The sequence below is a fragment of the Phyllostomus discolor genome, chromosome 4 (assembly GCF_004126475.2).
Source record: "Phyllostomus discolor isolate MPI-MPIP mPhyDis1 chromosome 4, mPhyDis1.pri.v3, whole genome shotgun sequence".
NCBI lineage: Eukaryota > Metazoa > Chordata > Mammalia > Chiroptera > Phyllostomidae > Phyllostomus > Phyllostomus discolor.
The window spans coordinates 140,132,048-140,148,671 of record NC_040906.2 but is presented as its reverse complement, the minus strand read 5'-3'; the positions used below and the strand labels follow the sequence as shown (position 1 = coordinate 140,148,671).

Sequence of the window (16,624 nt, the reverse complement as noted above, 5' to 3'; positions counted from 1 at the left end):
CATGCTTAGAAAAAGGGAAACACAGAAAACTGTTGCTTAATATGTAGAATACATACACACAACACAGGCACAGTTCACGTACACACTTAACAACTGTTTCTTGAGCACCCACTTGTGTCAGTCACTGTACTAAGGGCTAGGGACACAAAAGAGAAAAGAGGCTTCTGCTCTTACCAAGCTCTCAGGGAGAAAACAGGCAGTTGTAATTACAAAGTAGTGAGCACAGTAATAAGAAAAGTATCAGGCATCAGAAATGGCAGTTCTATAAACTGTATGCCCATTCTCAAATCACAGAGCATCACATAGCTCCTAAACACTGACACTTAAGTAACAATAGACATGAGATTTTTAAAAAGATGTTATATATTTATTTTTAGAGAAAGAGAGGAAGAGAAACATCGATGTGCGAGATACATGGATTAGTTGCCTCTTTCATGCCCCCTACTGGGAAGCTGGCCCACAACCCAAGCATGTGCGCTGACTGGGAATCAAACCAACTATCTTTGGGTTCACAGGCTGGCACTAGGTCCACTGAGCCACACCAGCCAGGGTGAGATTTTCTTGTTTAAAAAATGTTTTGAATGTACCCATATCCGGTCCAACATAGGAAAAAAGAAACATAATTGTAGGAGGAGATGTAATCAATCACATTTTCTCTTTGAAAGGGTAGATTTGGTATTTCAAATTGTAACATGACACTAGAAGGCAAATATCGCTCGTAAAAAGCAATTGGCAATAAAAGATAATATGGACGCTTTATGGATTTTCAGGGACCTCCTTCTTTCAAAAAGGACATTCCTAGTAGAAACATTGATTTAAATTTTATTAAATATCAAAGGTGAACTTTTTCAAAAGTATCAAATCTACACTTTATACTTATTTTTATTTTCTTTTCCTAAACCAGTAGGCTTGACTTTGGTTGCACCTTCGTATACAGGCAATGCCTGTGTTCAGCGTGAATGCCAGCACAGGATGTGCTGTTCAGCATTGCTTCTTAAGGATGCCAGGTTTTAAATAGAATGCTCAGAAAAGGTTAGAAAAAATGGTGTTATTTCTGCTGCAATATAATCTTTTGACAGTGGTGATGAAGAAGCTACAGACTGTAGAGTAAACAGTGCAGTCCAAATTCTCGAATTAGAGAGGGAGCTGCTCCTTCAAATCACATCAACAAATAGTTCAGGAGGCTCAGAAGCACAGGGCAAGCCAATGTGGGTTGCCAGTTCTGTGCTAGGTCTGTGGCTTAGGAATCTCGGATACTGTTATGAGTGGTTTGTGCAATCCAGGATACTGAGAGCAACAGGGATGACCACCTAGTCTTTGACTTACTGATTCAGTTTGTGGAAAGTTGAATTGCCCAGTAGATCCGGCAATTCCACATTAGCCAGTTTAGCCTCTTATTGGGCATCTACAGCATTCCAGGCACTATATTAGTCACTTCACATATACTTCCTTCTCAAACAGGTGAGGAAACGAACCTTCAGAGCTAACCTGCCAAAGGACACATAGCTATAGTAAATTGCAGAGTCATAATTTGTCCGTTAGACTCCCCAAAAGCAGGGTAATTGACATTTGCCAGGTACCTTTGTACATTAGCCCATGTAAAACCTGTGAGGTAGCTACTGCTATGCCCATTTTACAGCTGAAGAAACTGAGTTCAAAGATGCTAACTTGTTCAAGGCCACGCTAGCAGTAGTGCTGATGGATTTTCTAACTCAAGATTCCCAAGCATGTGTTCTTTCTACCACATTGCTTTTCATGAGTAGGAGTAAAAATAAGCAAAAAACTAGCTCCAAGTTTACATCAGGAACTTGGTTAAAGAAAAAAAACAAAAAAACAAGTGGATTAAGGAACCATATAACATCTTTAGTATACCAGAATAATTGATACTTAGAGTACTCAAAAAGACATTAACTTATGTACATGATATTTTTAAGAAGGGAGGGACTTTATAATTCATTTCAGGATGTTCTTATTCCCAAACCCTTAAGATGAAAAAGCTCTAGTGTTTAAAGTACTAACCCTTGATTACTTACAAAAGCAAATATCCAGTATCACATTCCCTATAGGTTTGTAATGGCTGAGATTTTCTTGTATTTTTGTTCAAAAAATTAAACTCTGCTTGTTCTAAGTTGACCAAATGTATGTTATAAATATAGAATTCATTTAAGTCAGGAGCTGAAGTGAATACATCAAAAAACACAACAAATGCAAAGGAACTCAATGTCATGTGAGCCAAATAAACCTCATATAAAACTCTATCTAGACAATGTAGTCTTACCTTGCTTTGTTGAAATATCTCTCAGCCCTCATCACTCAGAGGTTAAAACTAAAATTAAAGAAAATAAGCTTTTTCCTCTCCTGCCTCTGCCCCCACCTGCTCTGTGGAAATAGGCTAGAAGTTCTCAGATATGTTCACTGGGCAATCATCTGGCATTTACCACTTTGTCCTTTTCCCTGCTCCAACCCAGCTTCCCCTGGGCAGACCTGCTGGAAGCGCAGCCAACACTGTGTTTTCCCTTCTGCTTATGTCAGCTACTTGAGGGCTGCTCGGGCTGATGTCTACACTGAGAGCAGGATGCAAGATATAGAGAGGGTTGCCCTTTTCTGCCCCCCGCTTCACTACTGAGGCTTGATGTCCTGAATTCCTATTTACCAATTCCTCTAGTTATTATTTGAGTCTTTTATAGAGTTCCTCACACTGGGACTCAGGCTCAGGTCTAGGCATGGGTCTGGGGGGCGGGGCTGGAGGGGAATCTGAGTGACAGACTCTGTGCTGCACTCAGACTCACCCTTCCCCTCTGACCCTGCCCCATTGTCCTTCAACCAAAATGGTGCCCTTCCTCCCTTGGGAAGAGTTCTTTCCCAGGAAGAGCCTCAATTCCTCATGCAAATAGTCCTGTGGCGGAGCCGGCCTGCCAGTCAATCCTCCAGACAGGATTACATCGAAGGATTTCACTCAAGCTTGAAAAATAACTTCTGAAGACCATCTAAAAAAGCGACAATCATAGGGAAAAGTAAGGATGTGGAGAAAATTTAACCCAGTAAACAAACTGGTATACAGCAGAGATGTCTGTGCAGAGAGAGATGTCTGATGCAGATGCTTTATCTGTCCTGGATCTCACCTGGCTGGTTTATATTGATGAGATTCAATTTATGCACCTAAATAAACAACCTCAGTGAGAAAATAATCATCTAGTTGTGCCTTAGTGATGGCTTCCCTCATGTTTTAAGGAATTCAGTTTCTCAGCTGGTTCACAGAAAGCTAGACTCTAACTCCTGGGCCTGATTACACATAGGGGTGGGCAGTTCAAGGGCTCTGCTCAAGGTCTTTAATGGCACAGAACAAAAAGGTTGCAGTCTTTTGGAATTTAAGAAATTATGCACTGTCAAATCATAGCACTGCATGGGGAAACTGCAACCTTATCTAATTTCTAATTCAGGACACAGTAGCTGTCGTACTATTTATATCCCAACGTGTATAAAAAAGAAAAATGAAGAAAACCACGTAAGTATTGAACATGCATTTAAATCTATGGATGGCTGTGACTTTCAGGTAACTAACACAAGAAAAAGATGACAGCACTTTTGTAATTTATCACAAGGAATTCAACCTTTTTTTAAGTGGTAATCTCTAGACAAAGGATTGGGGATGATTTTTATTTTCTTATTTGAATTTTCTTGGTTGTGAATGAGTTGCTTCTAATTTTTAGAAAATTGTGGTAAACATACATAGGATTTACGATATTATTCATTTTTAAGTGCACAGTTCATTGACATTGAGGGCATTCACTCTGTTGGGCGACATCACTACCATCCACCTCCAGAATTTTTTCATCCTCTAAACCTGAAATTCTGTGCCCATTAAATAATTCTTCCCGCCTTGCTCCCCTACCTCTGAAAACCACCATTCCACCTTCTATCTCTATCAATTTAACTATTCTAAGTACCTCAGGTAAGTGGAATCATTTAGCAGTTGTCCTTTTGTGACTAGCTTATTTCCCTTAATGGTTACCTTCCAGGTTCATCCTTTTTGTAACATGTCAGAATTTCCTTCCTTTTTAAAGGCTAAAGATCATTGCACTGTGATTGCACTGTGTATATATCACACTGTGTTCATCCATTCAACTATCAATGGATATTTGAGTTGTTTTCCCCTTTGGCTATTGTGAAGAATGCTGCTATGAATGTGGCTCTGCTTTCAATTCTTCTGGGTATGCACCCAGAAGTGGAATTGCTCAGTCATATGCTAATCTATTCTTAACTTTTTGAGGAACCTCCATACTGTTTTCCATAGTGATTAAACTATCTTACATTTTCACCAGCAGTGCACAGTATTCCAGTTTTTCCACAACTTTGTTAATACCTATTTTCTTTTTTTTGTATGGAAGCTATCCTAATAGGTATGAAGTGGCATCTTACTGTGCTTTCAATTTGCATTTCCCTAATGATTAGTGATTTTGAGTATCTTTTCATGTGCTTGTTGGCTATTTGCATATTTTCTTAGGAGAAATGTCTATTTAAGTCCTTTGCCCACTTTTTAGTTAGGTTGTTTTTGTCATTGTTGCTGCTACTGCTGAATGGTAGGCATTCTTTATATAGTCTGGATACATATGGTTTGCAAATATTTTCTCCCATTCTATGATTTGTTTCTCACTCTGTTGATTGTGGTCTTTGATACACAGAAGATTTAAATTTGGAGATAGTTCATTTTATCTATTTTTTCTTTTGTTGTCTGTGCTGCGGGTGTCATATCCAAGAAATCATTGCCAAATCCAGTGTCATGAAGTTTTTCCTTATATTGTCTTCTAAGCATTTTACCTATATTTTGCCATGTATAATGTGCACATTTTTGCCAAAATTTTTGAGGGAAAAATAAGGATGTACATTATACATGGGTAGTACCTCAAATACTTTGTATTTGTTCTTGTGTTTTGTAATTATTTGTTACATAAAAATTTCTTATACCATAATATGTTAAAAATGCTAAATTTCCTTTGTAATACAAAAACCAAGTATCTAAATATAAATAAGTGAATAATTGAATTAAATTAAAAGAAAAAGATTTTTTTTCTGGAAAGTTTGGGCTAAAAATGTTGGTGTGCATTATACATGGCAAAATATGGTAGCTCTTACATTTAGGTTTTTTATTCATTTTGAGTTATTTTTGTATGTGGTACAATATAAGGGTTCAATTTCATTTTTTTTTGCATGTGGATGTACAATTTTCCAAACATGTTTTGTTAAAAAGACTGTCCTTTCCCAATTGAACGGTCTTAGAATCCTTATTGAAAAGCATTTGACCACATATGCTAGGGTTTATCTGTGAGCTTGATTATCTATTCCACTACCACTGGTCTATATGTCTGTATTTATGTTGGTACCACACTGTTTTAATTACTGTAGCTTTGTAGTAAGTTTTGAAATTGGAGGTGTGAAACCACCAACTTTGTTCTTTTTCTGGATTGTTTTGGCTTTTTGAGGCCCTTTGAAATTCCATATGCATTTTAGGATGGATTTTTCTGTCTCTGTAAAAAATGCTATTAGGATTTTGAGAAATTTTACCTTTAAAAATTTGAGCATCATGGTGATAATACAAGCAAGTTTTACATGAAAAATAGCATCTGCTTATAATATTTTAATAACATTTCTTTTGGATGTTTTTCAGTCTGAAGTGTTAGAAAAGAATGATCTTTAGTGAACAAGTTGTATAGAGACTATTAGGCTACTATTTACCATATAGATGTGGAGAGAAATTTCTCCAGAGAAACCAAAAGACACGTTTTTGGCTTCAATGGCCCTTTAGACTAATTATGTCTAAATCTTCTCTTTGTATGTTGTTGTGTTACTAATCATGTTCACTTTGTTTTCTAAAATTCAGGAAAAAAAAGTGGGTTTAATTTCTATAGTAATAGCTAGTACCATAAAAAATTACAGTTGTTTTTCTTGTGATACATTTACAATTTCATGATCACCTAACTTGGGTAAATAGTATAATTCAATTTGCATAAGATTTAAAGATAGTCTATGTCCTGTTGCAACATTCTGGAATGTACTACTTTTCCTTATTCAGTTTACATATTTTCCTTTGGAATAAACTTAAGAAGAACAAAATGACTCCTAAATTGTAGGCAAGAATTTTCAGATGAAAGAGTAATTGTTTAGATCTTTTAAACAAAGCTAAGTAGTTAAGGTTGTTCTGAGATTTTCAGTGCCAGATTATACCTCTTGGACTTCACATCATGTATTTTACTTTTCTTTATTTCAGCAAATATTTACTGAGTGCTTATTGGGTGGGCAAACACTCTTTTAGTGGACACTGTAGACATAGTTCCCCCTCCCTATCCTCAAAGCAGCTCACAGCCAGCCTAATAAAAAAATAGACAAATAAACTAATACCTCATTTTATTTAAAAATATACAGAACATTGAGTTAAATTCCCAGAATGGGAAAGCATTCACAGGATGGGCATGCACTGGTCTTCCTGGATCATCTTTCTAGAATTCCTTGGTTCACTGCAGCAACAAGACCCTATTTAGGTAGTTAACTAAATAATACAAAGAGGTGATAGTGTTTAAGAACTGTGACATTCTGGTTCTTCCATAAGCATAGAAGTAGAGTCATTCTTTTCTTAAAGTGCTTCCACCATTTAAAGTCAGCAGCTATTGGCAGGGAACTGCCTTGTGGTGTTCAGTGTCTGAGAGTAGGGTTCTTAAACTTCCTGCTTGGATGCGCTCCCTCGAACCATTGGTGAGTGAATCACCATAATGGAGCTCATGGTAGCACTGTCTAAGGACCTGTCCTAAGCTATTTGCCTCAAGCAAATGTTTTTTAAATCTTGTGGGTTTTTCCCTAAACATTCAAGTGAATATTAAAATTATATTAATGTTAAGAAAATAGTTTTAAACTACCATTCAACCCAAGTCTTTAAGTACTCATAGGGCTTCAGAAAGATGAACCATGTTCATTTAACTCAAGGCTCCAAGTCTCATTTTGATTTTACCCTGTGGTCCCAGGGTTATATACATACCCATTTTAGAAATGTGGAAGAAACTGTCACACGGATATCAGAACTAAGCATTCTTTCCTACTCATAGTGGGATTTTTTTCCCAAATTAAAAAAATCTCAGAAGTTTAAAAAACAGTTAAAATCATCACCAGTCATAATCATGATTAATGCCATAATTATGGCATTTTGTCTTTAAAGAAAGCTAAGTTTTGCATAATACATTACATAAACAAAAGGAAAGACAAAAATCACATGATCATATAGATGCAGAAAAAGCATTTGACAAGGTATGGCACAAATTTATGATAAAAACACTCAGCAAAGTGGGAGTAAAGGGAGCATACCTCAACATACTAAAGGCCATATCTGAAAAACCTACAGCGAACATCATACTCAATGGGCAAAAACTAAAAGCTTTCCTACTAAGGTCAGGAACAAGACAAGTATGTCCACTTTCACCACTTCTATTCAACATAGTGTTGGAAGTCCTAGCCATACCAATCAGACAAGAAAAAATAAAGGCATCCAAATTGGAAAGGAGGAAACAAAACTGTCATTGTTTGCAGATGACATGATAGTGTACATAGAAAATCCTCTAGACCCAACCAAAAAACTACTCAACCTAATGAATGTATTTGGCAAAACAGCGGGATACAAAGTAAATGTTCAGAAATTGAAGGCATTTGTGTATACTAACAATGAAATGTCAGAAACAAAAATCAGGAAAAAAATCCCATTTGCAATAGCAACACAAAAAAGTAAGTACTCAGGAATAAACCTAACCAAAGAGGTAAAAGACCTGTACTCAGAAAACTACACAATGCTGAAGAAAGAAATTAAGGAAGACACAAATAAATGGAAGCATATACTGTGTTCATGGATTGGAAGAATTAACATCAGCAAAATGTTCGTACTACCCAAAGCAATTTATAGATCCAATGCAATCATTATTAAAATACCAATTATATATTTCACAGATACAAAACAAACATTTTGAAAATTTTTATGGAACCATAAATGATCCTGAATAGCAGCAGAGATTTTTGAGAAAGAAAAGCAAAGTAGGAGGGATCACAATAACTGATAAAAAACTATATCACAAAGCCACTGTAATCAAAATAGTCTGGTACTGGCATAAGAACAGGCACATAGATCAATGGAACAGAATAGAAAGCCCAGAAATAAACCCACGTCTCTATAGTCAATTAGTATTTGACAAAGGGGGCAGAAGCATAAAATGGAGTAAAAATAGCCTCTTCAACAAATGATGTTGGGATATCTGGACAGCTACATGCAAAAAATGAAACTTGACCATCAACTTATATCATACACAACAACAAACCAGAGACATTGAAATAAAGAACAAACTGACAGTAACCAGAGGGGGTGGTTAATGTTGTGGGGTGGGGAGGAGAGAGGGAAGTGGGAAGGATCATCAAGGAACATGTATAAAGGACCCATGGACAAAGCAAAAGGGGAGTAGGCCTGAGGGTAGGAGGTGGGCATGGTGGGGTGGGGGATAGTGGTGGGGAGAAAATGGAGACGACTATACCTGAACAGTAAAATAAATTAATAAGTAAAAAAGAAAAAAAAGAAAGCCAAGTTTTGGAAACACTGTGAATGAAACTCAGTTCCTAAGTATGTGAAGCCCTCTATGGCTGCCCTGCTAGATGCAGGGACATTTTGAAATATTCAGTCTTCCCTCTACTTGGTGTTTGCCCAAGAATGACCAACTCATCCTGTCACAGGTGGGCACAGGTAACCAGATTCTTGGTGATCACAGACAAAGAATTGAACTGAACACACAGAGTTTATAGCATAAAGAGAGAGAGCAGATTTATTAAGCGATAGTACACTCCACACAATGTGGGAGCAGGCCAACTCCAAGCAGAGACTGACCTCAGGGGCTGGAGGGATTCTGTTCTTATAGGGTAGATTCTCCCTGGCTAGTTTTGGTGGGCTTTTATTTTGCATGTACAAGTAATTGTATTCCTTTAAAGCTACTGCGCACGTGGTCTCTCATGATTTTCCTTGATTGGCCACTAGAGAAGGGCGTTGCACAATGTTAATTTATAATAATGCTATTATAATGAAGTAGGGGTCGTGTAGCATCTTCTGCACAGTTGCATTCATGAGTCACCATGATTCAACTCTTTTCCAGAAAGTAGGAACAACCGGTCTTAGAACAGGGTCTCTGTCCTATATGGATGTCCTTTATCTTAGCCCTGGGCACCTCTGGAGTTTCCTTCTTCCTATCTCTTGGCTCAACCCCAGTTTGCCTGGGACTGTTTTGATTTTCAAAAACCTGCTTTATGAGACCCTGCTCTTCGTAGTCCCAGGCAAAATAGGGACAGCTAGTCCCCACTGTTTGCCCAGAACTGGCAAACACTTCCAACAGTTTCCAGGGACCTTCCTGGTTTAGGTGACTTGTCTGAACTGACCATGATTCCTTGGTGAAAAAGGATCAGTGGAACTGGTAAAACTGTGAGAACATAAGAAGCTTTTGGAACAAGCAAGTCACCAGCAATCAGACAACCCTGCTGGGAAGCTTGAGCTAACACAGCAAACGCTTTAAGTGCTTTTGGTGGTGAATTGGTTTATCTGTCCTAAAGCAGTGATTTCTAAATGCAACTGTACTTTAGAATCACCTGCAGAGATATTTTGAATCACAATTCCTGAGCTGCACCAACAGACCTGCTGATTCAGAATTTCTGTGTTTTTAACATAGCAGATAAATGATCTTTCCACTATACAAATCTATATCACTGTCCTGCTGCTTAAAAATTCTAAGGCTTCTTGCTGTTCCGTGATAAAATGCAAACTCACTGCCCAGTTTATATGGTTTTTCATGACTTGCCAATGAGTTATCACTACAGCTTGATGTTGTCCCAGCTATGCATCTACATTTGTTTGGCCTTTGCCTTGTCTTCTCTTGGCCAAGATCACTCTCACCCTAACTATTTCCCTATTTCTCTAGCTCAAGTAATTGTGAGATTTTGGTTCACTTCCTCCAGGAAGCCTCCTCTGTTAGCTCAGTTTCAAGTCAAGTGTTACTTTAATGAAGTTTTCAGCTACCCATATCCTGCCCCCTAAGGTTTACCATGTTATATTGCAAATGTTTTTTCCATTGTTCATCCAGGTTGCTATAGGTTTTAATCCCTGAGGATGAAATTTTGTCTCCAGTACTGAATACAATGCATTGCACAAAGTTAATGTGCACAAATATTTATTGAATGAATGATCTGATTCAATCCTCTTTTGAACTATGACAATCGTGGGGGCTCCACCTGTCCTGTGTCTTATCCTGTCCCTCCATCTGTGAACTCCCTGCAAATCCCAGATACCCTTCCTTGACTTTATAAGATGAAGTACACGCACACACTCACCTGTTGGCCTTGGGCTTTGAAAAGCAGCTCTTTGCTGCCCTCACAATTTTGAATCAGGCCCTTTTGTAGCCAGTTGAGGCAGCCCCTTGCTCCACCTGGTCCCGTTTCAGTTCTCCATGGACATCTTTGCTCTTAGCCTCAATTTGCCTCCCTTGGCACAAAGAGAAACCATGTAGAATAGAAAAGAAGGTTGTGACCCCTTTGTGCCTGTTTCAATACCCTTACCCTTATCTCACAAGTATTTTCCTCCATCATCATGACTAAATAAATGTTTTTATTGTCTCTTTTCCTTCAACTCCTCTTTCTCTCTTTTCTCTAGAGTCCTCTTCAAAATATTCTTCCTTTTGGGTCTCTTTACATATATTCAAATATAGTGGTCTACTCAGCAGCTCCCCAGGATCCTAGGACTTTAATCACTTGCTTTTGATAAGACTTCTGTGTAAAAAATGCTAAAGTTCAAGGACAGAACCTTTTTTACATTTGTAATTCTTTTATACAGAAATTAACAAGGTTTTCGAAATAGAGCTATAAAGTGGTTTTATCCCCAAAATGTAGGATCTTATTTACATAGATTGAATCATATGTTTAAAGTAGTATAAATGTTCTTTGTGAGTACATTGTCATCTTTATTAACCCATTGGTTAAATAGGTACCACAATATTAATGATTAATTTACATGTTAAACTTTTAATTAGCAGTAATTTATAGGCAACACTTTTTTCCTTACATTGTTATTATTATAGCAGTGATAAAGCTTTTAGTAAGCTCACAGTAGATAGTGTGGTTCTAAATATACAATGAGCAGTGTTACATCACCGTAGCATCTTTTCTTGTGTAATTAGTGTCTGTAGTTCTTAAACTATTGAGTTGACCAAAAAGTCCATATGTTTTTTTCTGTAAAATATAAGACACATTTTTCATTTTCACAATAACTTTATTGATTTACATATTTTGAGTATGTTGGCTATCTTCTGCATGGTATAATTTGATTATTCTCAATTAATGTCTGGATTTGATCACTATCAACGTCAGCCGGTCCACCCGACCATGTAGCATTGTCTAGCAAGAAATCTCCAGCACAAAACTGCAAATCAGTCAGGGGACCTTCTCTATACATTGTACAAATCTCTCTTTCTCTTTTTTTTTTTTTGCATTTCAGTTGCATTTTTACCTTTTTTTATATAGTAAAGCATAATACGCCAAAAATGTTGCATATTTTCTTCCATCTTCAATATTAAAATGCTGCACAAAAATTAGCCAATTTTGATAAGGTTTTTTAAATGCATGGTGATATAACAGCTATCAATACAATCTAACAAAATTGTTTTGAATGAAGTTAAATACAACTAAGCACTACGAAAGCCATCTTACAGTAAAAACTAAATGGCTTTTTGGCCAACACAATATGAATAAAATGTGTAGTATATGTATCATATCACCATACAGTTCAATCATAAGCACAGGACAGAAGAATTAGGTGTTTCACATCAGCTGGAAAGAAAGAAACTATTTTCTTCAAATAAAATAAGATGATTTGGTCAAGAAAATAAATGCCAACAATATTTACATATTTTTAAAAGGCTTAGACTTTTAAACGGAAACAGCTACATATTTACAGTTTTAAAAGCTCATTATTTGTACGACCTTGTTAGAGCTTTACATGGTCCCTGTGACACAGAGGGGCTGGTGTCCCCACATTATAGATGAGGAAACTGAGTCAGGGAGAGTAAATAACTTTTGGAAAGAGGCTGTTCTGATTTAAAAATTCCTTTTTGAAAAAATGTTAAGGGCAAATTTTGAAATGTTTAGAATGTTAAACTATGTCAATCTTAAACACTATATTTAGCTAGGGAAAAATATATCTTATAAAATTTCTTTTCTCCCCATGCAGCAAAAAAGCATCTAATTATGGGGACCTAATAGAAACTAAATGGTTACTATGGACTTGGCACCTACTGTGTGCCAACTTCTATACTAGTTATTTTATATATTGATATTGTGTTTCATCCTAACAATAATTGTATGAGCCAGTCATTAAAATCGTATTTTATAGACAACAAAATTAGGTCAAAGCACTGTTAGCAACTTGTACAAATCACACGGCACAGCTGGGACTGGAAACAAATTCTGAATTTCTCCAAAGCTGGACTCACTCTATTACTCCACGCTGTGAGTTTTATTTCCATGTTAATTTAAATTTGTATTTGCCTGATAGCTTTATTTAATTTCCTCTATACTCAGATCATGTAAGTTTAAGCTAATTAGCAGTATAATTTATGAACCCAAGATTATTTGATTTACATTTGAGAGCCACTCTTTGATTACCTCAATCCACAATTAGAGACAAACATTTTTTCGGAGATGTCATTTGCGGAAAAGCCATATGGAAATAGTTCTGCTGTGATTTCTTCAGCTGTCTAGTCAGAATGTGACTAATCAGAATAAATATTAGATGGAAAAACCTATGATCTTTACATCACTCTGTTTTGAGTACACTTACCAAGCTCAGTGGCTGTTATTTCTGTGGCTTCACTGCTATGTTTGAAATAATTAGGAAAGAAATGAAGACAATGTCAGAAATAGAGTATAGAATAATCATTGTGGCAATTTTGGTTCACTTCCTTCTTGTGCTAAACCCCAGAGACACTTTTCATGGGCTTGTGTATGACCAGAATGCGGGCAGTTTCTCAGCATCTGGTACCTCAGAAAGAGAGAGCTTTCTGTTACATTATTTGGTTTTGTTTCATTCGTATGAAATAGGAATGATGAAGTATTTATTTTTCTTTATAAGCATAACTTTGTCTCTCTTTATAAAGTTAATTACATGTTCACTGTAGAAAATTTAGAAAATGCATATAAGCAAAAGAGTTGCGGGGGAGGGAAGGAGGAAGATTGGAAGGGGAAGAAAGAGAGAGAAGTAGAGGAGGGAGAATTAAAAACAGCCCTAGCCTCAATACAAGATTTTAATGCTTAACTTATAAGCCGTTTCCTTTTGGTTTTTCAATATTTTTTTGAAGTTGCCTAAGTACATATAAGCTTAAATTATATTTTTTTCTGAAGATTTTGTGTTCTGTTTTCATTCTGTTCCTTTTTAAAACTTCTATATCTGTTTCAGAGAGCAAGGAGCAGATAATTTGAAATATTTACATTTCATAATGAATCAGCATCTCAATTTATTATGCATAAGACGGTATAAGGCAGCATATGTCTGCCCTATAAGTCTTTGTATTTCACATGTTAAAATGTGAGATTTAGGAAACAGGCTTTACTTCATTTGATTTTTTTTAAATTTTAAAATGAGTTGACATTTAATCTTATATTAGTTTCAGGTGTACAGCATCAAGGTTAGACGTTTTTATAACTTACAAAGTGATCCCCTCAATAGTACCCACCTAGTGCCATACATAGTTATTATAATATTATTGACTATACTTCTTATGCTATACTTTGCATCTTCATGAGTATTTTATAACTGCCAATTTCATAAGCCCTTCACCTTTATCACCCAGCCCCTAAACTGCTTCATCTGATTAAAAGATGGAAAGGAGACAGTAGTTTGTTATTGAGACTTCTAGGTCACCAATTTTTCATTGTCGCCTTTTTCACTTCCAAATCCGAATCCAAATTTTCCTTTCTCTCATTCCATAAATTCAGGGCCCTGTGTTTCTTTTTTCTTTTTTCTTTTTTTAAGACAGCTTGTTTTCCTTCAACTGTGGCCAAAGCAAAAGGCTGACCTCTGGTGTGAGGAGTAAGGTGACAACACCTTTCTATGCACAGTAAAAGGAAATGTACTTGAAGGTGGGAAATGTACTGAACTGGGGAGGTTTAGATTAGATAATGCCAAGGATTTGTGGTCAGTATGGTTTCTAGGTCTCTTCACTGATTAGTGTGGAACAGTACTCTCAACTCTGGAATCACCTGAAGAGCTTTAACAAGTACTAATGCCTAGTTCCTTCTCCTAAAGATTTGGATGTGATTGGTCTGGGATGGCCTGGACACTGGAATTTTTAAAAGTTCCCTTGATTCCAATGCAGTCAGCTTCAAGAACCATTATTTTAGAAGATACTACATATATTCACCAATGTGGTAAACATAGGAAGAACTTCCTGCCTGAAGACCATTAGCAATCGACATACCTTAGGTTCCTTCATTATAGGGCCACGGTATACAGATATGGAGTTATGCCTTCCACAAGAGTGCCTGGCAGAGGGAATGAATAGGGGCTAAAATACAGCTCATGCTTTGCTCACTAGGCACGCTGCACTCTGACCCCAGGCTTTATCTCTTAGCACCTTTTCTAACTTGTGTGAAGACACTGAACAGCCTAGTCTGACACTGCATCTGGGTTTGTGTCCTTTCACCCTACGTGCAGACACATTGCTTTTCTATTGAACTATTTCTGACTTTAACTATCTCACTCAGTCCAAACCACTAGGTTCTTCCAAATTAATATTTTCCATTTTTGTCTTGAAATGAGCACATTATATGTGGCAGAAACAACATGGGAAAATCTGCAAATTCCAGTCCATTGACGTTTCTGTAATAAATTAGTCTTTAGCCATCTGGAATTAGATTATTTTGAAGGCTATGAATTAGCAATAAAAGTGAAAAACCTCAAGAAAGACCAACTTGATAATTGTGCTATCTCAGGACTAGCTAGTTAGCTCTGATGTTTATAATACCATGATAATAAGTCAGGTTTATAATTTCAAATCTATAGTTAGCATACCACAGGGAGGGGCTCTATTCCATTGTCATAGACTGAACTCTATTACCAACCAGTTTATTCTTTAGTGTAAGTTAAAATGAAGTCAGGATACTTCATAAACATCACCATTACTGGAAAAACAAGTGTGTGACCAAATGGGAGTACATTTAGCAAATGTCAGCTTTGTTGTAACTAGAAAGATAATCACTACTAACCAGTAGAAAGTACATCTAGATGGATTTGCATTATGTGATAGGGACCATATCGATATGTTATAAAACCTTTAATTATGTGGTTTTCTAGAGAGCTTCAATGAGATGCTAAAAAAGTTTTGCTAAAAAACCAAAAGAACAACTCTGACACAACCATCCTGATTCACCTGATTGGTAATCTGTATGTTAACAAGGTTAAATTTCACCATCAGTGTGAATATAGTCAATTTAAAAAGCCTAGTCCAGCAGCATGTGAACTCCTAACCATGCCTTTCTGTACAAAATAAATCACTTGATGGGAAACAGGAAATCACCAGTACAGGCTGTTTTTGTTAATGGCACATGCAGCTATAACTAGAATGGGGAGAGCAGAGTTTTATTTTGAACCATATTTGAATACTACGCTAAGCATAAATAGAAAACTAGAAAACTTTAATTGTCATTGCCCTTATCTGCACTGAAAGGGAGTAAATATCCCAGGAGCAGTCCAACCCCTTCTTATAATCATTGCTACTTAGAAAAAGCAGTTTTTATGTAGTTAATATTAGCACAAATCCTTTGCTGCCTGCCTGCTTCCTAGCAACCTGAAGCAGAGTATCTGCTTGCCAATCTGCTTTTGGTAAAAAATAAGAACAGAAAACCCAGTGAATTTGACAATCACCCTGAAGAGGTGGGGGATGTATTCAGTAAGCTGCGTGCTGATTTTGTGAGCCCGGCATGTGATTTATGTTGCCAACCATCTGACCTTGCTGCACTTTCTACCACAGGCCAGGGAAGATGTGATCCACATGCTGAAGACGGAGAAAACCAAGCCTGAGGTTCTGGAAGCTCATTACGGGTCTGCGGAGCCAGAGAAAGTGCTGCGGGTCCTGCACCGAGACGCCATCCTAGCTCAGGAGAAATCCATAGGAGAAGATGTCTATGAGAAACCAATTTCAGAGGTAAAGGCACGACACCAACAATCCCCTCAGAAGGGAACCTCAGACCGATACCTCCACATTCTTCCATTTTACATGCTTTAATATTTTTTCAAAGGCAACATTTTTATGATACACTACTATAGAATTAAACTATGATTAAATTTCATGAATTATTGTGGATACAATTAATAATAAGAATTTTGAAGCATTTCTTTGAATATATGTAAAGTTGGAAATATATTTCTCGTATGATTATGATAGTTGCCTGCTCTTGCAGTTTGTTTTTCTTTAATTTCTCTAAAGATTATGAATGTAACATTTGAAGTACTTATTGGCTTTAGCATTGAGTTGTCAGGATTATTATCAAATTGGTAACCTAAAATTAAATTTAT

The 16,624-nt window shown here is 36.7% G+C and overlaps 1 protein-coding gene across 4 annotated transcripts in view; it reads left to right on the top strand.

Moving 5' to 3' along the window:
- FILIP1 (filamin A interacting protein 1) overlaps positions 1 to 16,624 on the top strand; it is a 182,553-nt gene that overhangs the window by 106,704 nt on the left and 59,225 nt on the right. For all 4 annotated transcript variants that reach the window (XM_028509561.2, XM_036024363.1, XM_028509562.2 and 1 more), the window contains one exon: positions 16,080 to 16,253. In XM_028509561.2, coding sequence (XP_028365362.1) covers positions 16,080 to 16,253 — 174 coding nt within the window. The remainder of the gene's footprint in view (positions 1 to 16,079; positions 16,254 to 16,624) is intronic.